Source organism: Hypanus sabinus, chromosome 10 (assembly GCF_030144855.1).
Source record: "Hypanus sabinus isolate sHypSab1 chromosome 10, sHypSab1.hap1, whole genome shotgun sequence".
Classification (NCBI taxonomy): Eukaryota; Metazoa; Chordata; class Chondrichthyes; order Myliobatiformes; family Dasyatidae; genus Hypanus; species Hypanus sabinus.
Genome location: NC_082715.1, coordinates 89,831,424 through 89,854,353, shown reverse-complemented (window position 1 = coordinate 89,854,353; position 22,930 = coordinate 89,831,424). Strand labels below are relative to the sequence as shown.

Below are 22,930 nucleotides of genomic sequence, written 5' to 3'. Positions count from 1 at the left end.
TTCTTCAATGGACAGTCTCTAAATAGCTCCAGGTAATAAAAAATATGCAAAGAAATAAGACAGACAGACATACCTTATTGATCCTGAGGGAAATTGGGTTTCGTTACAGTCGCACCAACCAAGAATAGTGTAGAAATATAGCAATATAAAACCATAAATAATTAAATAATGATAAGTAAATAATGCCAAGTGGAAATTAGTCCAGTTCCTCCGAGGGAAGAATTGTAGTTTGATGGCCACAGGCAGGAATGACTTCCTATGATGCTCAGTGTTACATCTCGGTGGAATGAGTCTCTGGCTGAATGTACTCCTGTGCCTAACCAGTTCATTATGGAGTGGATGGGAGACACTGTCCAAGATGGCATGCAACATGGACAGCATCCTCTTTTCAGACACCACTGTCAGAGAGTCCAGTTCCACCCCCACAACAACACTGGCCTTATGAATGGGTTTGTTGATTCTTTTGGTGTCTGCTACCCTCAGCCTGCTGCCCCAGCACACAACAGCAAGCATGATAGCACTGGCCACCACAGACTCGTAGAACATCCTCAGCATCGTCCGGCAGATGTTAAAGGACCTCAGTCTCCTCAGGAAATAGAGATGGCTCTGACCCTTCTTGTAGACAGCCTCAGTGTTCTTTGACCAGTCCAGTTTATTGTCAATTCGTATCCCCAGGTATTTATAATCCTCTACCATGTCCACACTGACCCCTTGGATGGAAACAGGGGTCACCGGTGCCTTAGCCCTCCTCAGGTCCACCACCAGCTCCTTAGTCTTTTTCATATTAAGCTGCAGATGATTCTGCTCACACCATGTGACGAAGTTTCCCACCGTAGCCCTGTACTCAGCCTCATCTCCCTTGCTGACGCATCCAACTATGGCAGAGTCATCAGAAAACTTCTGAAGATGGCAAGGCTGTGCAGTAGTTGAAGTCCAGGGTGTAGATGGTGAAGAGAAAGGGAGACAGGACAGTCCCCTGTGGAGCCACAGTGCTGCTTACCACTCTGTCTGACACACAGTGTTGCAAGCGCACGTACTGTGGTCTGCCAGTCAGGTAATCAATAATCCATGTCACCAGGGAAGCATCCACCTGCATCACTCTCAGCTTTTCACCCAGCAGAGCAGGGTGGATGGCGTTGAACGCACTGGAGAAGTCAAAAAACATGATTTGTCCAGGTGGGCCTAGACACGGTTCAGTAGGTAGATGGCAGTTGATGGCATCCTCAACTCCTAGTCGGCACTGGTAGGCGAACTGGAGGGGGTCTAAGTGTGGCCTAACCATAGGCCGGAGCTGCTCTAGAACAAGTCTCTCCAGGGTCTTCATGGTTGGGAGGTCAATGCCACCAGTCTGTAGTCATTGGAGCCACTGGGGTGCGGCATCTTTGGTCCAGGGATGAGGCAGGACATCTTCTACAGCACAGGAACCCTCTGGAGACTCAGGCTCAGGTTGAAGACATGGTGAAGTACTCCACATAACTGGGGGACACAGGCTTTGAGCACCCTGGGCTGACACCATCTGGGCCTGCAGTCTTGCTTGGGTGGAGACATTTCAGCTGTCTTCTCACCTGTTCAGCTGTGAAGCCCACTGTAGTGGTTTCAGGTGGGGGAGGGGTGTAGTCATGAGAGCAGGGTGGGGGGCAGTGAGGAGGGGTAGGAGGGGAGAGTGGAGTATGTGTTGGTTGGGGGCCAACAACAGATGAATCGTGGGGTATGGGCAGGGGCCACAGTGTCAAATCTGTTGAAGGACAGGTTAAGTTCGTTGGCCCTGTCCACACTGCCTTCAGCTCCTCTGTTGCTAGTTTGCTGGAACCCAGTGATGGTCCTCATCCCACCCCAGACCTCTCTCATGTTGTTCTGCTGGAGTTTCCACTCAAGCTTCCTCCTATACCTGTCTTTAGCCTCCCTGATCTTGGTTTTCAGGTCCCTCTGTATTGTTCTCAGCTCCTCCCTATTTCCATCTCTAAATGCCCTCTTTTTAGTGTTCAGGATGTCCTTGATGTCCTTTGTTACCCATGGCTTGTTATTTGAATAACAAAGGACAGTTCTTGCCGGAACATTGCAGTCCACACAGAAGTTGATGCAACCAGTGATGCACTCAGTGAGCCCATCAATGTCCTCTCCATGTGGCTCACAGAGTGCCTGCCAATCTGTCACATCAAAACAACCCTGAAGTGCCTCATAAGCCTCCTCCGACCATTTCCTCACTGTCCTCAAGGTTGCAGGTTAACTCTTCACCAGAGGCACGTAGCAGGGTTTGAGATGCACCAGGTTGTGATCTGACCTTCCCAGTGGGGGGAAGGGAGAGGAGCTGTATGCATCCTTAACATTAGCATACATCAAGTCCAGGGTCCTCTCCCCTCTGGTTGTACAGCTCACATACTGCGTGAAATTGCGCAGTGTACTAGCCATGGTAACATGGTTGAAGTCACCTGAGTTGGTAATGAGGGAACTCGGGTGCTGTGTTTGTAGTCTGGCTATGACAGTGTGAATGATGTTACACGCCGATGTCGGGTTGGCAGAGGGAGGGATGCACACAACAACCACAATTACATGTGAGATTTCCCTTGGCAAATAATATGGCCGGAGTCCAACAGCAAAAAGTTCAATATCCGGGCTACAAACACGTTTCTTGATCATAATATGACCAGGATTGCATCATCTGTTGTTAACCAGAACAGCAAGCCCCCCCTCCTTTACTCTTACCACTCTCAGTGCAATTCTGATTGGCCCGAACGGTCTGGAAGCCCTTTATGGAAACGTTTTGGTCAGGTATGTCCTCGTGCAGCCACGTTTCAGTAAAACACGTAACACTGCTGTCCCGAAAAGTCCTCTGACTCCTGGCTAACGCTGTCAACTCATCCATTTTATTACCCAGCGATCTCACATTGCCCATAATGAGAGAGGGGAGACACGGCTTATAACTCTTCTCCTCCATAAGTCTCTGTTGTCTTGACCCGGTCCTCTTCCCTCGCCTTTTTGATCCCCCCTCTGCATCCTCTGTGTGTTTTCCTCCAGATTTCAGCAGGGGTATCCGCTGCTCTGTTCGCTAAACCGGCCGGCTTAAGCGCGATCAGCTGGTCCCTGGAATAAACAATGCGACCATACTGCTGCTCTGCTAATGAGCCGTGTCCGAATGTAAATACTTCCAGTGCTAAAAACCAGAATAAAACTCTCTCCACCAGCATGTAAGAGAGGGTGCAGCTTCGACGTGTTACCATGAAAGAAAAAAAAACAAATAACGTAAGTTAGAAAAGTAAGAAAACTAGTCGGAGCGGCTGTAACAGTCTGCATGCACAGCCGGCGCATGCGCACTAGGATAATGTGTGGATTCTATTCTCTTTTCCATTTACTTTGAGTCATGATTTATTTGTTCCCTAGGTTTATAATGGAATTAAAAGCCAATTTCAATATCTGCAGGAGAAATATTAGTGCTTTTTTTTAGTACTGTCAGTCTAGATGTAATCTTGATCTGGTCACAATTAAATTTACAGCATTAAATCTTTGTGTTCTTGAAAAATAAGCTAATGTAGATTTTGTTTCATAGGGTGAACCTGGATCAGTTGGACCTCCTGGAGCTCCCGTAAGTCATTATATTTACAATCATTAAATGGATTGGATTTAATTTGTTCTGAAAAAAATGTTGAATAGAAAACTGCATTCTATGTTTCTGTAAAGTGTAGCTTGAGAGAATAATCATATTTGATAAGTTATGAGTTTTATGCCTGTAGCAGTTTACTTAATATAATGAAATATAGCAACAATTTAAATTTTGATAGCAAAGTTATTCTTGCAAAGTTATGGAAGTAAGCCTGAGCATTGGGACATTGGTAGGGGAATGTGGCAGCTGGATGGCTGCAGGGAGGCTAAATGGCACTGAACATAAACAAGAGGTTATAGCTGATAAAAAGATGATGTTGTCTTTTAACTAATTGTGAAGTACGAGAGAAATGTAGTTATACATAGGGATTAAGACTAAAATAACAGACTAAAGATTTATCTAATAACTGTCCTTGATAACAGGGCTGAAAGCATGGAGTCCAAGTGAAGACACACAAAGATTGTTCTAGAGTAAGGATGTTGTGGTTTGAAGGAAGGACTGGTAAATGTAAAGAAACTTGAACTAAGAATACTGAAAATTGTTATTGAGTAGATTATGAGTGAAGTTGGAGTGACTGGAACACTTAGGGATATGATAAATATTTTGGAAATGTTGCAGCAAGGATCTTGGAAGGCTGATATAGAGAGATTTGGAAATGTTCAGTTGTAAAATCATGAATACATGATTTAAGATATTAAGAATGAGGGAGAACTGGTGATTCAGGTGATTAGTCAGGTGATTAGTATGATAATTAATCATTGAAATTGAGATCTGATTCACAGTGGAACTTCAATGTTCAGCTGACAATAATGTTTAACTTTTGCAAGCTATCAGAAAAGATGACATTGTAGTTTCAATTAATCACATAACTGGACTACTTCAGGTTTGCTGATGTTAAGGTGGAAATAGGATTTGATGAACCATAATTTAATATCATGCAGGTAATCTATTACCACCATAAAGAGCAGGCATGAGAGCTGCTTCCACAATAGTGGTACAGTTGTAATATTAAGTATCTTTGGTATAGATGAAAAACCATGACCCTCTTGTTTATAGATAATATTCCAAGAAAAGTGCATTAATAATAAATAATACAGGATTGAGGACATGATCTTGTGACAAATGGAACTGGTTATGGAGATAGGAGATTAAAAAATGTTTTGATACATTTTTAAATCTTCATAACCAGCAGGATTGCAACTGGCAGTTGACATTGGTGTGTATTTATCTTAAAGAAGTAGCAGAGTATGGAGGAAATGGAGTGACCAAAGATACTAAAATTGTAGGTTAGCCTAAGGGAAAAAAGTTTTGCATTTAACCAGAATATTGTTAGTGACAATGGCCACAGACATTGTGAGATTTTGAGGGGAGGAAGAGGCTGAAGAGATCCAAGACTAACGGGTTTGGTGAATAAGGTGGACATAATGTCATTGACTTGTTAAAGATTTTAGGAAAGTAACATTACAAATGAAATTGTGGTTTCAGAAATTGAAGTAGTACATTTTAGCTGCTGAAATAGGTAATTTTATTCACTGGTTCCATTTTGCTTTTGTGTGTGTGTTTTTTTTGTAATGTGGAGGAATAAAAAATACATTCTCTGTAAAAAGAATTTTTTTTCATTGAATTATTTGCTGTTCTTTATTTGCAGGGTGAGATAGAATCGGGGCCACCTGTAAGTAAAGAGACTATGCAATGGATATGGCAAGTTACTGATTCATTTTTGAAGTATGAGTATTTTCCATTCAATAAAATAAGTTTTCTTTCATAAAGGATAATTTCCTTTATGCTGCCTATAGATTTCTTTAGATATTTTCACCTTGTTTTGTCTTTGAAGAAATACCATTTCTCCCAGCTGTTTTGCTGTTAATATTGCTAGTGTATGTACATTGAATTTATAATTGCAATTTGTTGCAATTCTGTGACATTGCTAATTTCAGAAATTTGATGTTCATGGCATTGTGTCTTTTTCCTCAAGAGTTAAGCACCTAAAAGTCAGGAGACAAAGAACATTTAGAAAGTGATGATATTGTATTCTGTGCACTGCACAAAGAACATTAATGATGGAACTGTGTGCAAAGCAAATTTATGAGGCTGCTACATAGGATGAGAAAATAAAGATATGCAACTTCTCCCTTTCTTCTCTTATATTGGTTATGATTACAGTACAGATAACAGAGGTGTTTAAAGTAATGAAATGGTGGGCAGGGTAGATGATATCAGATCTGTGTCAATAGTTCTGTGATTTGAAATGGAGGGCCTTTGTTAAATTATTACACTTAAGAGACTGAGGACAAAGGATAGGAGTAATATCTTAAACAGAGAAAAATAATGCTGCCATGATTAGTGATTGAAACAGAATCCATGCCAATATTCAGGACTGGATTGGATAGGGAAAATAGCTGAATGGAAGAGTAACTAGGACAGTACATTTTGCGTTGTAAAAGTTGTTATAGACTGATGAAGCACAGAGATCATTTTTGTGTTGTAGGTCCTGCGTATATTTATGTAGAATGGACTTAGAGCTCCATTGCACAGTGCTATCACACCCTTCCACTGTATAATTAATCCCTCTTGTTTGTCTTTTCAAGTCATCTACAGTGATGCCAATAACTCTTATGGACTGTGATTACACAATGGTTTTGTAGCGTACCAGTGAGGCATATCCTTAATATGAGAGCATTCACTGAACATTAGATGATATGTATGAACATTTTGACAGCATATATGACTCCAAACATAGTGTATGCCGAAATTTCGTATAAATTTTCTTTAAGAATACCATGATAGTATGAATACTGGATGGAATTTATCACTGTTCTGACTCAACAACTCCAAGGCAAGTTGATCAGAAATTAAGCTTTTCCGCTTTGGCACTGTCTTACATTGTGCACATCCCACCAAAATATCTTAAAATATGTATAGCAGTAAGTTAGAACCAATGAAGAAAGTGAAAGGGCCATTCACAGTTGTGAAATACACCATGTTATATCAATAGGGCATGGACACAATTGCTAAAACTACAGCAAACTTGCGAACAGTAGCTGTCCAATTTGAAAACTTTAGCTGCAAGGTTGTTGCTTCCCAGCCAATGGTTTAGGTGACAAAGAGTGCAGGAAAACCTTGCCATTCTTCCATTTCAACCAGGTGTGTGTTGTCTGCAGCTGAGCAGGAAATGAGTTTGGTGAGTTAGAACATTTCACTTGCTGTGCTGATCACTTAGCTGCTCAGCCTTCTTTATTATATTTGGTTAAACCTACTTCGATATTTTCAATAACAGTTGAAAATGCCTCTTCAACCATGTTGTTTTGGTGCAGGGCCCGCCTGGTCCTCCTGGACTTCCAGGTGAAATTGGTCGTGTGGGTCCTCCAGTGAGTATTTAATCTTTTTCTTACATTGTTCATTGTTGTTATACTTAAAGCAAAACAGCATGCAGCATAAAAAAACACTAGGGCTGTATTTATGTAACATGAGTATACACAGCAATGGATATGACATTGTTAACAATAAATGTATGTATTTTTTTGTTACTAAGCATATGCAGGAAATAGAAAACATGCATTTTTGTTCTTGGTGCTTGAAATTATGTAGTTGCTATCCATTTATTGCAATTTGGGAAGACTCTCTTCCTGGTTTTGAATTTATTGAAAGATTTGTAAAGATAAATATAGAGTTGTACAGCACAGAGAAAGGCTCTTCAGCACAACTTATCTATGCTAACCAATGGGCCATTCTGAGTTTGTCTCATTTGCTTGCATTTGCCTATATCCACAAAGCCTTTTATATCCATGTAGGAATCTGAAAACCTTTAAAATATTGTAATTGGACCCACCTATCCCATGTTCTTTGGCAAATTGTCACATATATAGACCCCACTCTGTGCAGAAAAATCCACCCCTCAGGTCCCCTTTAAATCTTTCCTCTCTAAACTTTAATCTATGCCCTTTAGTCTTATCCTACCCAGTCTCTCCTTATCATTCAGCTGTCAGTCCCTGCAGCAGCCTGATGATTCTTTACTGCATGCTCTCTACCTTAATCACATCTTTTCTATAGTATGGTGACCAGAACTCTGCACAATATTTCAGGTGCGGTCTCAGAAATATTTATAAAGTTATAACATGGCATCCCAACTCCTTTTACTCAATATCCTGTCTGATGAAGGCAAGCTTGCTGTTTGTTTTTTCATCACTTTGTCTGTATTGCCTTTTTCAGAGAACTATATACTTATAACCCTAGGTCTCTCTTCTACAACCCTGCTCATGTCATTCAGTATGTATGCCCTGCCCTATTTTAGCTTCCCAAAATACATAAATTTGCACTCCTCTTCCATTCCTTTGCCTACTTCTTCACTTGATCTATATACTATTGTAAACTTAGACAAACTTCGTCACTGATCACCAGCCCAACAATTTTGGTGACATCTGCAAATTTACTAATCATGCTATTCTCATTGAAAATGCTAATATATATAACAAACAATAGAGTACCCATCACAGATTCTCATGGCGCAGTACTAGTTCAGGCCTCCATTCTGTAAACAACTCTCCACTGAACCTTCTGGTTTCTTTCACCAAAACCAAGCCACTTGTGTTTCCATTTGGTTCACTCACCCTAGATCTCATGTGATCAACTTTCTGATAAAGACTACAATGAGGGACCTTGTGAAAAGCCTTGCTAAATTTCATATAGACAATATCTAATGCCTTGCCCTCATTAACCTTCTAGATCACGTCTTCAAAAATTAACAAGACACAATTTCCCATGTGGATTGTCCCGAAACAGTACATGCCTATCCAAACATAGATGGATCTTGTGTCTTAGAATCCCTTCCAGTAGCCTTCATACCACTGATGCTGGGCGCAATGATCTGTAGCTCCCTGGTTTGCCCTTGCAAACTTTATTAAATAAAAATTCAACATTAGCCACTCTCCAGATTTTCAGTACCTCACTTGTGGTTAAGGAACACACAAAGCTCCTTGTCAGGGCCCCAGCAGTCTCTTCCCCCACTTCCAATAATGTCCCAGGATATATTTGGTCAGTCCCTGGGAATTTATCCATCTTTATGCACCTCAAGACAATTAACACCCCTTCTTTTACAAAACTGAAATATTTCAGGATATTGTTCTCTTACTTTATTTCCCTAGCTTCCATTACCTTCTTCATTGTAAATACAGATGAGAAGACCTCACTCATCTCTGTGGCTCCACACAGACAGCTACACTGATACTTAAGGGACCTATTCTCTCCGTGGTTACACTTTTGTTCTTAATATACTTATGAATTTTTTTGTGATTCTCCTTTACCTTTTCTTCCATTGATATTTCATTTCATCTTCTTGGAGTCCTGTTTTCTCTCTTAAGTGGACACCTGGATCCTTATACTCTTTAACAGCCTATACCTGATATATTCCTACTATTTTTTCCTGACAGACCCCAAGTTTCCTTTGTCAACCAGAGTTTCTTAATTTTTCCAGCCTTGCCCTTCATTCTAACAGGAATGTGTCAGCCTGACCTCTTAACATCTCACTTTTAAAAATCTCTCACTTGTCAGATATCTCCTTACCTATGAATAGTCTCTGCCAAAAAACCTTTTAAAGTTTTTGCCAAATGCTATCAAAACTAGCTCATGCAATTTAAGATTTTAGCTTGTAGACCAATCTGATCTTTTATAATAACTATGTTAAAACCAATAGTATCTTAGTCATTGGTCCCAAAGTGTTTCTCTTCTACTTGTCCAGCCTCATTTCTCAAGAGGAGATTGAGTAGGATCACTTATATGTTGCTTAAGAAAACATTCCTGGACAAACTAAACATCTAATCCCTCATCACTATTGGTGGTCATGTTGGTTAACATAGAACTGTACTGCACAGGAACAGGCCCTTTGGCCCACAATGTTGTGCCGAAATAATTAAGTTAGTAATCAAATGGCTAACTGAGCTCATCTCTTCTGCCAAACAATGCACTACACTGTTCAAAACAAAATTTACCAGTCACATTTGAGTTACGTGAGCCATGTGTATAAAACGGGTAATGTTAAATACAAAGTTTACAGTGAAATTTTAAGCAGAGGATAATCAGGTTATGATGAGCCAAAATATAGTCACTGTCAATTTGTTAAATATAAGACAAAGCTGTAAGTTAAAATAGCATTCAAATTGTATATGCTAACTATCACAATACAGTACTTCTAAAACAATGTACGATATTGCCCAGAGGCCATACTTGAGCAGCCTGGAAAGTCTCAGACGAGTAATGTCCCCATTCCCCTTAAAAGCCTCAATTCCTGGATGTTGCAATTGCTTTTTGTTTATATTTGCATTTGCAGTCTATTGTCTTCTATGCTCTACTTGCTCTTTCATTGATCCTGTTTATAGTTACTATTCTATACATTTCATAAGAATGCCCACAGGATAAAGAAAGGAATCTCAGTGTTGTATGGGGTGACATGAATGTACTCTGATAATAAATTTTACTTTGTATTATCCTTTGCCTGCTGGGTTTGTGTCTTTTCCTTTTAAAACTTTTGCTCACTTACCTGCATTTTACAGGATTCATCTGACCATTTTTGCATTTCACATCTATATTAAACAGACACTGACCACCCTAGTCTTCTCACATTTTCCTTTCTCTAACAACATGTCTTCAGACATTACCTTAGTCCGTTAACATACTTCAGAATATTTCTCAACGTACTTAATACTTTCTGATACAAACATGTATGCCACTGGAATCCTTTAGCGGTCTGGGACAGGGGACTTCCATGCTACCATTCGTTGCACACACAATCAGGGTGCATATAGACACACATATTTCAGAATTCTTTTTTTAACAACACACTCATCAAACATTACTGTCCAGCATGTGGGACTCCAACCCTGCCCATGGCAACCTCGTACGGGACAGCAAGCCGGCCTGCGGCAACCTCATACGGGGCAGCAACCGAGCCCACGGCAACCTCTTGCGGGGCAGCAACCTGGCCCGTGGCAACCTCGTGCGGGGCAGCAACCTGGCCCATGGCAACCTCATGCGGGGCAGCAACCTGGCCCGTGGCAACCTCGTGCGGGACTCCAACCCTGCCCGTGGCAACCTCGTGCGGGACTCCAACCCTGCCCGTGGCAACCTCGTGCGGGACAGCAACCCGGCCCGTGGCAACCTCGTGCGGGACAGCAACCTGGCCCGTGGCAACCTCGTGCGGGACAGCAACCTGGCCCGTGGCAACCTCGTGCAGGACAGCAACCTGGCCCATGGCAACCTCGTGCGGGACAGCAACCTGGCCTGTGGCAACCTCGTGCGGGACTCCAACCCTGCCCGTGGCAACCTCGTGCGGGACAGCAACCTGGCCCGTGGCAACCTCGTGCGGGACAGCAACCTGGCCCGTGGCAACCTCTTGCGGGACAGCAACCTGGCCCGTGGCAACCTCGTGTGGGACAGCAACCTGGCCCATGGCAACCTCGTGCGGGACAGCAACCTGGCCTGTGGCAACCTCGTGCGGGACTCCAACCCTGCCCGTGGCAACCTCGTGCGGGACAGCAACCTGGCCTGTGGCAACCTCGTGCGGGACTCCAACCCTGCCCGTGGCAACCTCGTGCGGGACAGCAACCTGGCCCGTGGCAACCTCTTGCGGGACAGCAACCTGGCCCGTGGCAACCTCGTGCGGGACTCCAACCCTGCCCGTGGCAACCTTGTGCGGGACAGCAACCTGGCCCATGGCAACCTCGTGCGGGACAGCAACCTGGCCTGTGGCAACCTCGTGCGGGACTCCAACCCTGCCCGTGGCAACCTCGTGCGGGACAGCAACCTGGCCCGTGGCAACCTCGTGCAGGACAGCAACCTGGCCCGTGGCAACCTCGTGCGGGACAGCAACCTGGCCTGTGGCAACCTCGTGCGGGACTCCAACCCTGCCCGTGGCAACCTCGTGCGGGACAGCAACCTGGCCTGTGGCAACCTCGTGCGGGACTCCAACCCTGCCCGTGGCAACCTCGTGCGGGACAGCAACCTGGCCCGTGGCAACCTCGTGCGGGACAGCAACCTGCCCGTGGCAACCTCGTGCGGGACAGCAACCTGGCCCGTGGCAACCTCGTGTGGGACAGCAACCTGGCCCGTGGCAACCTCGTGCGGGACTCCAACCCTGCCCGTGGCAACCTCGTGCGGGACAGCAACCTGGCCCGTTGCAACCTCGTGCGGGACTCCAACCCTGCCCGTGGCAACCTCGTGCGGGACAGCAACCTGGCCCGTGGCAACCTCGTGCGGGACTCCAACCCTGCCCGTGGCAACCTCGTGTGGGACAGCAACCTGGCCCGTGGCAACCTCGTGCGGGACTCCAACCCTGCCCGTGGCAACCTCGTGCGGGACAGCAACCTGGCCCGTGGCAACCTCGTGCGGGACTCCAACCCTGCCCGTGGCAACCTCATGCGGGACAGCAACCTGGCCCGTGGCAACCTCGTGCGGGACAGCAACCTGGCCCGTGGCAACCTCGTGCAGGACAGCAACCTGGCCCGTGGCAACCTCGTGCAGGACAGCAAGCCGGACCATGGCGGCTTCGTGCAGGTCTCCAACCTAGACCGTGAAAATCTCATGCGGGACAGTAACCAGGACCATGGCAACCTCTAGTGGGTCTGCAACCCAGACCTCAGCTACCTCGTGCGGGACTGCAATACAACCCACAGGATCCTCATGCGGGACTCCAACCTGGCCCATGGGATCCTCATGCGGGACTGCAACCTGGAAACGGCAACCTCATGCGGGTTTGCAACCCGGCCCACGGGATCCTCGTGCAGGACTGCAACTCTGCACATCTGCAACCTTGTCTTTTTTTTAACACTGCAGCTTGCAGGAGAAATTAGTGTTCCATCAGCAAACTCCGACCCTCGCTAAATATGAGCAGCCTAGGATTTAGAACTGATCAGCTACCAAGGCCGAACTCCTTTCTCCTATATAACAAAGCCAAGGGTTAGCCATCTTGGTGGAACTATTAAGCAACTGTCGTAGCTGACAATTAATTGAATAAATTAAGATAACTAAAATAACTGGGCTCTCTTCCGACTCAAACATTCCTTTTATTTTACTCTGGCACAAGTGTAATAGCATGTCCCCATCACTCAAACTGTTCAGAGGTCAGAACAGAAAACTGCTGTTTTTATACAGAACTAGCTTATCAGTTATGGGTAGTAACCATTTGATAATTATATATGTTTCAATTCCTTACTTGGAATTGACAATACTTGCCATTCACAATAGAGGTGTTAAAAGTCTTATCAAAACTTCAAGCAAACAGTGGATAATATTTTGAAGTTAGTAAGAACAATTGTGCTTTAGTTGATGGGTATGTTGGGCATGTATGTTTTTTTTATTGTTATCTCTTCTGTCTCTGTCACCCCTATTGTGTAGAAGGATGGTATGTTTTGGGAAGACCTTTCTGGAAAAGTCTCACTACAGAGGCCTCACTTGACTGACTTGAGTACACAGTGCCACAGTCACCCCACGCTATCTCATCTGTAGTAAACAGAGCTGTTTCTAGTGGTCTTACTTCAAAAATTTCACTTAACTACAACTCCCCAGGTTATCTTTACATTACTGTAATTTCCACATTGTTCACTTCTAAAGTTGATCTCTTTGTTAAATGAAAACGACACTGATTTTATGATAATGTCCAGACAAGATGCATTTTGTTTACCGATTGGACCAAATGAAGTGAACATGGGTTAATCAACCATCACAATCCTCGCAACCATTTTTGAGCCCTGTGCAGTTTGTCTGTACCTTATATCTTATGGTGCTACATCATTTACCAGACTTGACTGGTGCCATTCACTTCCACAGCTGTCTCGTCCCACTGCCTTTTGAGCATGTGGCTGGATGGCTCCTTCTGGCCCCTTGTGAATAGAGGACATCTCTCTGTCTGCCTTCTCCACCAAGGCATCCATTATAATCTCTGAAACACCTGGAGCCTGATTTCTTCCATTTTGTGCCATATTTTTCCAGGCAAGTTGCAGTCCTGTATCTTGTCATTGTTGAGGGCCCCAGTCACTGTTTCACACTTATTCTTACAAAAAAACTCTCACATTGTGTAACTAATTACATCATCTTAGTCGCTGTGGTATATACCATCTGATCAGAAAAAAATAACATATTTCATTTTTGTGTATATTGTTCACACAGAGATTATGTATAAAATTAACTAACTTGTAGGTGTAGATGCTTATAAAATTAGGCCAGAAGTGTATTAAGGTGTTGATATGAACAATTGGTTGAGTATAAGTTATCCCTTACAATTTTGCCAGAATGTTATTTGAAAATTTATTCATGTTATTGTCTCATATAACTGCTGTTTCCACTGTTTTACTGTTCCTTATTACTTTCCAACCCCATTCTGCCAGATTGCTCCCAGATAGTGTTTTCTGATTTATTGTTATTAGTTATGTATTTCACCTCTAAATATGCTGTAATATATCTGCCCAAGACAATTCTTCTGATAATAATCTCATTTGTTAACTTTTTCTCCTCTATGGTTTCTTGGTTACTTCATTTACCTTTTGCCAGTAGTTTCGAAGTGAACTGCAAGTAATGTGCTCTTTGAGGTCAGTGTGTTCCTGACTTCCACACCTAAGTCTTGCAGTCCAAAGGCAGGTTAGCCATTGCACTGGTTCTGGGGTGGAGGTTATGCATTCTAAGCAGAGGAGTCAGATTAATTTACCTCATGGAAGCTTACTCTAATATCTTAAGTGTTTTAATATATTTAAAATCTATTTTAGTAGTTTTTTAAATGTCCCTAATTTCAGAATGGCTGGAAATGCCTTTGATGCTATGAATAGTCAGTGCTAAGACAGCATGGAAATATTGCTTCTGGTGAATCTCCCCAGGTCTATGACATTTCCCTGAGGAACTCTGATAGTGATGTCCTAGCACTAGAACTGACTTCTGAAAATCACATTCATGTTCCAATTTATAGAGTGTGAACACAGGGAAATCTGCAGATGCTGGAAATTGAAGCACGCACTCAAAATGCTGGTGGAACACAACAGGCCAGGCAGCATCTATAGTGAGAAACACTGTCGACGTTTTGGGCCGAGACCCTTCGTCAGGACTAACTGAAAGGAAAGATAGTAAGAGATTTGAAAGTAGTAGGGGGAGGGGAAAATGCAAAATGATAGGAGAAGACAAGAGGGGGTGGGGTGAAGCTGAGAGCTGGAAAGGTGATTGGCAAAAGGGATACAGAGCTGGAGAAGGGAAAGGATCATAGAATAGGAGGCCTAGGGAGAAAGAAAGGGGGAGGGGAGCACCAGAGGGAGATGGAGAACAGGCAGAGTGATGGGCAGAAAGAAAAAGAAAAAAAAGGAGGGAAAAGAACTAAATATATCAGGGATGGGGTAAAAAGGGGAGGAGGGGCATTAATGGAAGTTAGAGAAGTCAATGTTCTTGCCATCAGGTTGGAGGCTACCCAGCCGGTGTGGCTCTGTCCACCAGAGAAAGCAGGATCTCCCAGTGGCCACAAATTTTAATTCCACATCCCATTCCCATTCTGGTATGTCTATCCATGGCCTCCTCTACTGTCAAGATGAAGCCACAATCAGGTTGGAGGAACAACACTTTATATACCGGCTGTGTAGCCTCCAACCTGATGGCATGAACATTGACTTCTCTAACTTCCGTTAATGCCCCTCCTCCCTTCTTACCCCATCCCTGATATATTTAGTTTTTTCCTCCTTTTTTTTCTCTCTCTCTGCCCATCACTCTGCCTGTTCTCCATCTCCCTCTGGTGCTCCCCTCCCCCTTTCTTTCTCACTAGGCCTCCTGTCCCATGATCCTTCCCCTTCTCCAGCTCTGTTTCCCTGTTGCCAATCACCTTTCCGGCTCTCAGCTTCACCCCACCCCCTCTGGTCTTCTCCTATCATTTCGCATTTTCCCCTCCCTCTCCTACTTTCAAATCTCTTACTATCTTTCCTTTCAGTTAGTCCTGACGAAGGGTCTCGCCCCGAAACTTCAACAGTGTTTCTCCCTATAGATGCTGTGTGGCCTGCTGCGTTCCACCAGCATTTTGTGTGTTGCAATAGAGTGTGAGTTGAACCGTTCAAACATTTTCCCCTACACTCCTTCATCCCCTACATTTTTGTACATTCCTAAATAGAAATCTGGTTAACTTGCTCCCTGCTTCCCTCCGATCTCAATGATTTTAGTCAAGTACCTCTGTCTTTATTTGTTTTCTCTGTGGTTGTGCCAAAATATTAATCTTACATATCGTCCTTTCTCAAGACCTGAACCGGACTTGAGGTCTGCTATTATTTTTTTTCAGTTTATATAAAATAAATGCCTCAGGGTGTTCCACCTGAGGGAGGGAAGGTAGGAATGGCAAATTTAAAAATTATTCCTAGTCACTTCTGTGCAAGTGCTAGGATCTGGTTCAGAGAGCTGGGAGAGGCCAAAGATCTAGTTGTTTAGCTTCAAAAAGTATGAGAAAAATGCCTAAAGCTCTGTGCGTGGCAGATGAGGGCTTACAAAACAAGGCCTTCCTTTCAGGCTCTACTAAGGTGGACTCCGTGAAGGAAATGAAATGAATCTCGCATAGGACTGGCCTTGTGTATGGGATTTGGGATAGGAATTGGGATTACCCAGGGATTGCTGGGCAGTAGCATGAGTAATGAAGGAAGAAGAGGGGCAGTATTGTAGTGATAGGTGGGATTCCTTTCTGGCAGATAGTAGTAGGAGCACGGGTAGAGTTGTCAATTAATAGATAACTTTGACAATAAGAGGGTAAAATAATGAAAGATGTGTAAGAAGGGTTGGCTTAATGAGTTCAATGATATGTGTTCTGAATTTAGATTTTAGTCTGATGCCTATAGGCATAAACATTATATTTCAATAATTATTTTGGTTTGAACTCTGGTTTTATATTACTTCAGGGTGATCGAGGACCTCCAGGACTATCTGGACCACCAGGGCCTCCTGGACCCAAGGTAAGTGATTTATTATTTTACTGAACTATATTTATTACCCAGCACACAAAAGATAACAGTTTCTGTTTCCAGTCTGTGAATGGTGTTTCATTGTATCCAATAGGACAAAAGAAACAGAAACAATTGTTTCTGCTTGCATTTAATCAGAATAAATATATTCTACCATAATACCATTAATTAGCACTTTCTCTTTATATAGAAGTAGATGAGACTGAAGATGTTGCCAGTGGTAATTTTAGCAGGAGGGAGACAATTGCTTTCAGGGTACAGTAACTTCAGTTGTTCCAGGTAATTTAGTTTATAAAATATTAGTAAAAGTAATACCAAATCTGTGAAGGTAGAAAAGAAGTTCCTAGATTTGTTAAGACAAGAGAATGCAGATGCTGGAATCCGCAACCAGAAGCAGAATGCTGGAAGAACTAATTGGGTCAAGAAGCACCAGTAGAGACAAAAAGTGTAAGTCGAGGTTTTGGCTTGGTTTTATTTTACCAATTATATTACCATACCTTGAAGCATAACTAAAATACTTCATATTTAATATTTTTAACTGTTATTTAAAACACATAGCTGTTATATTGCACATAGAAGAAGCCCCCAAGTTCAGGACCAAGGAAGAAATTGTTTCTGCTTGCATTGAGTCCTTTTCCTACTCTTCAAATAAAGCTGTGGATTTTGTGACGTGCAACAAGATTGGTCTATTTATACCAGTCATGCAGAAGTGAATATGGTTTAAGTGGGATTCCAGTTCATGTTGAACATCTCTGGTGAGAATCAATTTCACCTCCATTGCTTTGGTTTGGTGTGTCACTTGACAGTGATATTCTTTGATTATTGCATCTTGGATTTTAGCTTCATGAAATCATATGGCAGCAATAAGAGTGTCTGAATTTATTTTTACATGATTCCTCCTAGCAGACCATCTGTTTGATTATCCTGCAATCCTGTCTGATAGTTTCTTTAAGTAAGAAATAGGAACATGTTTAATATCATTTCGTGGATTTTTTTTTTACCAATAACTTTCCTACTACTGATGTTAGATTTCTGAACCTGTAGTTATTCACTTTATTCCTGCTGCACTTCTTAATAATGATTTTTCAAAATATTGAATTGGTTCAATTTCTTTGTTCATCTTATGAAGATGCTGTGGTACAATTACAAAGATTTAAGGCCACTTTTGACTTTAGTGTGTCTTTTTATTTGTGTGTCACACTGCTGTATGCTGTCAGCTGACTGAAGAGGGGTAGTCTAACCCCATCCTCTGAATAGCAATTAATTAAAAGTGCAACTACATCTTTCCTTCCTATCTATTCCATTTAAGACAATAATAAAGTATAGCATGTGAGTATTTGCACCGAGTGATCTGAAAAGTAAAGACACAAGCTTGGGAATTTCTTTGGTAGTTATGATAGGCAAGGCTTATCCATAAAGACAAGTGATTCAGCTTTAACTTCATGGACTTTCTACAGAATACAGAGAAGGAGGTGTTTGCAGTCTTGAGGCAATTAAGGTGGATAAATCTCCTGGGCCTGACAAGGTGTTCCCTTGGACCATGTGGGAGGCAAGTGCAGAAATTATAGAGCCATAGCAGAGATATTTAAATTATCCTTCATGACAGGTGAGATACTAGAAGATTGGAGACTAGCCATTGTTGTTCCACTGTTTAAGTAAGATTCTAAAAATAAACTAAGGAATTATCAGCCAGTGAGTCTGACATCAGTAGTGCAAATTTATTGGAAACTATTCTAAAGGACAGGGTATATGAGTATTTGGCTAGACATGGTCTGATTAGGCATGGGTTTGTGTGTGGTAGCTCATGTCTAACCAATCCTATCGAGACTTTTGAGTAAGTTACCAGGAAAGTTGATGAAGGCAAGGCAATGAATGCTGTCTGCATGGACTTAAGCAAGTTGTTTGACAAGTTCCCACATGGGAGGTTGATCAAGAAGGTTCAGTTGCTCGGCATTCAAGATGAGGTAGTACATTGGATGAGACATTGGTTTTGTGAGAGAAGCCAGAAAGTGGTGATAGTCAGTGTCTATGGAGGGGAATAAATACTTGATGCTTCCGATCCTTCATCAGTACTGGAAAGGAAGGGGGGGCAGAAACCAGAATGAGTAAGTGGGGAAGGGGAAGGATAACCAGGTGGCAAGTGATAGGTGAGACTTAGTGAGGAAGAAGGCGAGTGGGGAGGAGGAATAAAGTAAGATGCTGGGAGATGATAGGTGGAAGAGTTAAAGGGCTGAAGAAAGAGGAATCTGATAAGAGAGGACATTGGACCATGGAAGAAAGGAAGGAGACACACCAGAGGGAGGTGATGGAGAAGAGAAGGGGTGAGAGGGGAATGGAAAAAAGAGAAAGTGGGGTTGAGAAAATGAAGTCGAAGAAATAAATGTTTATGTCATCAGGTTGGAGGCTACCCAGTTGAAATATGAGGCTTTACTCCTCCTACCTAAGTGTATCAATTATGAAAGTATTAGAAGCACAGAATCATGAAAGTGTGATGCAGTGTGAATATACATCTTGCTTTTTTGAACTCTTCCAAAAGTTATTGTTGAATTGCTTTCCTCTAACTGGTCTGGTGTACATCTCAGATCATCATAGGTATTTGCCTGTTAAGTTTGTCAATATATTTATTTTCTTTCACTGTAGGGGCTTCCAGCAATAACAAATGGTGAAAGCAGTCTTGATGTTCTAGTAAGTTCTCAAGAGTATTGATTCATTTGCTCCATCAAGACATTCCTTATGAATTATTAAACAGAATGCCTGTTTGTTTGCAGTGCCCAAACTCATGCCCTCCAGCCCTCCAGGGTCACGCTGGTCTTCCAGGGATGAAGGTAGTTGTCCAGATTATTATGACTGAACTAACAACTAAATAACTGGGTAAAATGATGCACAAGTACTTTCATTTAATTCATCCCTTTAATATTTAGGGTCATAAAGGCGTGAAAGGTGAAACCGGTGAACCAGGCAAGCAAGGACACAAGGTAGGAGAAAATCAACATCTGAAATAGTTGTACTTTGAAGATCAGTGTATATTTTCTTTGTCCCAAACAAATTCAGTATCCTCTAAATAAGATCTTTTACTCATTAGTTGATTGTTTGATTAAAAAGTGACAATTATTTTTCTTGTGAGCTGATAAGCCAAACTTTGCCATAACATACAAGTCATCAAGTCATTAATTTGTACTTTATGTTCCAACAGTTTGCACAGTTCTACAATTCCAAAATATAATCTTCAGATTTCCTTTAACATTGTAGTTTCATTCTGTCTTTGGATTTAAGGAAATAATTTATGTACGGTTGCATCAGACCTTTCAAAGTAATTGCAGGTTACAAAGCAAAGTAGTTGCAGGTTGATAATATATTCTTCCAGTCCTAGCTGTGTGTGGCCTGCATTATCATAATTTACTAATAAACATGATATAAAGTACACAGTTCAGATCTCCATCTTTCTTGTATTTACAATATAAACATGCAAAAAAGAATTATAGGAAAGAATTAGTGAATGTCCAAATTACTTGTTTTTCTCTGCTTTTTGCCTAGCCTCCAAAAATGCATGCCATTGATTAAATCTGAGCTAGGGACTGACATGACTCTGGGCAGAGGTAACATGGATGTCCTTCGGGGACTGAAATTCCCCTTTGCTCTGGAGGCTGGTCCCAATTCCACATATAAATGCCAAAGTTATTCAGCATTAAACCACTTCACATTAATGGTGCCATTGTAACATAAACAGCTCATTGCAGGAAATCTTGTTCTCTTACTAGGAATCAGTGGTAAGAAGGAAGAAGGTGACTGAAGTAAAATATTGAAATTAGTTGAAGTACTATAAATAACATACATAAAAAGACAGGAGAAAACATTCTATAGAGATGCAAAGAGGAAGAAATAATGAACAAATAGAAGCATAAGAAGAGTAGATAAAAAGATATGCTGAGCAGGTGCAAGATTCTCTTGTGGCTAATCTGTTCTCAGCTGCTGCTTCCATTGTAAGGATGGAGTTATTTGAAGGCACTTCATGACTTATGATTTCAGTTCTATTTGCAACTCCCATGACAATGAAGTACTCTGTAGCTGACCAGGTCTGTTTGTTCTTTGAGGTGAAAAAAGCTCTGATAGCAATGTCTTTCTGTTAAATGTTACCTGGATCTGAACCCACTTGAACTATACACTGCTCTCCCTTTGATTAGCATCAATTTCTGAATCCATTGCCCTCACCTTCAAGCACATGGGGAGGAAATAAGGGATCAAAAATTTGTGATCCATCTCACCGCTTTATATGGGTTACAATTGAGTTAAGTCTGCTCTGGCCAGTGACCCACCTCCACAGTATCTGGCCAGAAGATCTCAGACAGGTCTCTGCTTATCAAGTAAATGATTACAGATATGTAAGGCAAGGGGATGAATGCATGTTTAGTCAGCTTGGACCAGGAGAAGACCTGTGATGGAATTTTGCAATAGTGGTTGTATCCTTCAAAGTGAAGATTGGGGGAGAAAATTCAGAAATGGATACAACTGTCAGAGACACAGACTTAATCAATGAGTAAAAAGCTTTCCTATCAAATTGAGAGTCAAGCAAGGCTGTCTTCTCTCCTCCATCTTATTTGTGTGTTGTTTTGAGCCTATTGTTGAATCCACTAGGGAAAATATAAGAAGCACTATATTTACGGTATGGCATATATTTTGCACAATGCTTTACAGTACCAGTGACCTGGGTTCATTTCTCACCACTGCCTGTAAGGAGTTTGTACATTCTCTCTGTGACTACATGGTTTCCTCTGGGTGCTCCGGTTTCCACTGATGGTCCAAAGACATGCCAATTGGTTGGTTAGTTCGTCGTTGTAAATTGTCCTATGATTAGGCTAGGGTTAAAATGGGTGATTACCAGGTGGTGCAGCTCGAAGGGCCTACTCTGCACTGTATCACAATAAATAAATAAAGTAGAAACCCTTGAATCTCAAACGTCTAGCAATCACAATAGGTACACAGAAACAAACTCATTTCAAGTTAAAACTATATAAAGGTTTCCCCTGCTATCCGAAAGTAGAGTGTTCCTATGAAACCATTTGTAAGCCGTAATGTCGTAAATCGAAGAAGCAATTACCATTAATTTATATGGGAAAAATTTTTGAGCGTTCCCAGACCCAAAAAATAACCTACCAAATCATACCAAATAACACATAAAACCTAAAATAACACAAACATATAGTAAAAACAGGAATGATATGATAAATATACACCCTATATGAAGTAGGTATATTGTATGTACGGTGTAGTTTCACTTATCAAACTTGGGAAGACAGCGAGCCAAAATCGATTTGGAGAAAAAAAATCGGCATGTACATGCATGTGCACATACACACCTATGCAAGTACATGCATACGTACGTACGTGCATGCGTACACACATGCGCACACAACTGCCTGCACAAGGCTTCACGGTTGTTGTAGTCCTTCTCGGGGTAAACACACGTATAAAGCGGGCGTCCTTTTCTCATAAAAGTGAAAATCCTCTTTGGTTAGCAAAAACAGTTACTGATGTAGGTCTTTCATAACAGCAAGCTGTCATAAAGCGAACGTTCCAAAAACGGGGGCCACCTGTAACTATAACTGCCATATTCTTCGACAGTTTGTTTGGTCTTATCATCATTAGTCCTATCCTGTAAATAGATGAAAAGGAATTATTTGCTCTCCTGTAACTAATTCAAAGATTCTTGCTTCTGTTGAGAGTAAATTTGCACAGGATGCAGGTGTGCATTACAATACACATTATTTTAGCTGTACTTTCTGCACATGCATGTATCATCTGTATTATTGTATCAGAACATAATTCTGTTATACTTCTCCTTTCAAAAATACTTGCTTTATCTTTTAGGGAGAAGAGGGTGAGACAGGAGAACCTGGAGACCTAGGTTCTCAAGGCCCTCCGGTAAAGTATTTTTCATCTTAAATATATTTTTCCTTGGTGAAATTTATAATCATACAAGGTATATTAATTAAAAATCTTGGGCTGAATTCCTGGAGCAACACACCAAATGCTGGAGGAACGCAGCCCTTCAAGATAGTACTGTCGTTTAAGATGATCATGATTTATCTCTGGTGTCCTCATCTGTTCTGTGCCAGTTTTACAATGCCTCTGTTTGATGATTTTTCAAATACTTATTTATCTTTAGCTTTAATATTTAAGCCTCCACCATCCTTAAGGGCAGAGAATTAAAGAGACTTACTACCCTTTGAAAGAAGAAATTTCTACACATTTGTTTTAGACAACTGGCCCCTTATTTTTAGATCCTGTCTCCAAGCTGAGACTCTTATACAGTATATAGATAATTGAAACACCCTAGTTTCCTTGGCTCCGTAAGTGTAGGGAAGACGACCTCTGGCCC

The 22,930-nt window shown here is 42.0% G+C and overlaps 1 protein-coding gene across 1 annotated transcript in view; it reads left to right on the top strand.

Moving 5' to 3' along the window:
• LOC132401340 (collagen alpha-1(IX) chain-like) overlaps positions 1 to 22,930 on the top strand; it is a 110,666-nt gene that overhangs the window by 9,026 nt on the left and 78,710 nt on the right. Inside the window, exons 6-13 of the mRNA XM_059983469.1 lie at positions 3,545 to 3,580; positions 5,247 to 5,270; positions 6,913 to 6,966; positions 16,492 to 16,545; positions 19,195 to 19,239; positions 19,323 to 19,379; positions 19,476 to 19,529; positions 22,420 to 22,473. Of these exons, the coding sequence (XP_059839452.1) occupies positions 3,545 to 3,580; positions 5,247 to 5,270; positions 6,913 to 6,966; positions 16,492 to 16,545; positions 19,195 to 19,239; positions 19,323 to 19,379; positions 19,476 to 19,529; positions 22,420 to 22,473 (378 nt within the window). The remainder of the gene's footprint in view (positions 1 to 3,544; positions 3,581 to 5,246; positions 5,271 to 6,912; positions 6,967 to 16,491; positions 16,546 to 19,194; positions 19,240 to 19,322; positions 19,380 to 19,475; positions 19,530 to 22,419; positions 22,474 to 22,930) is intronic.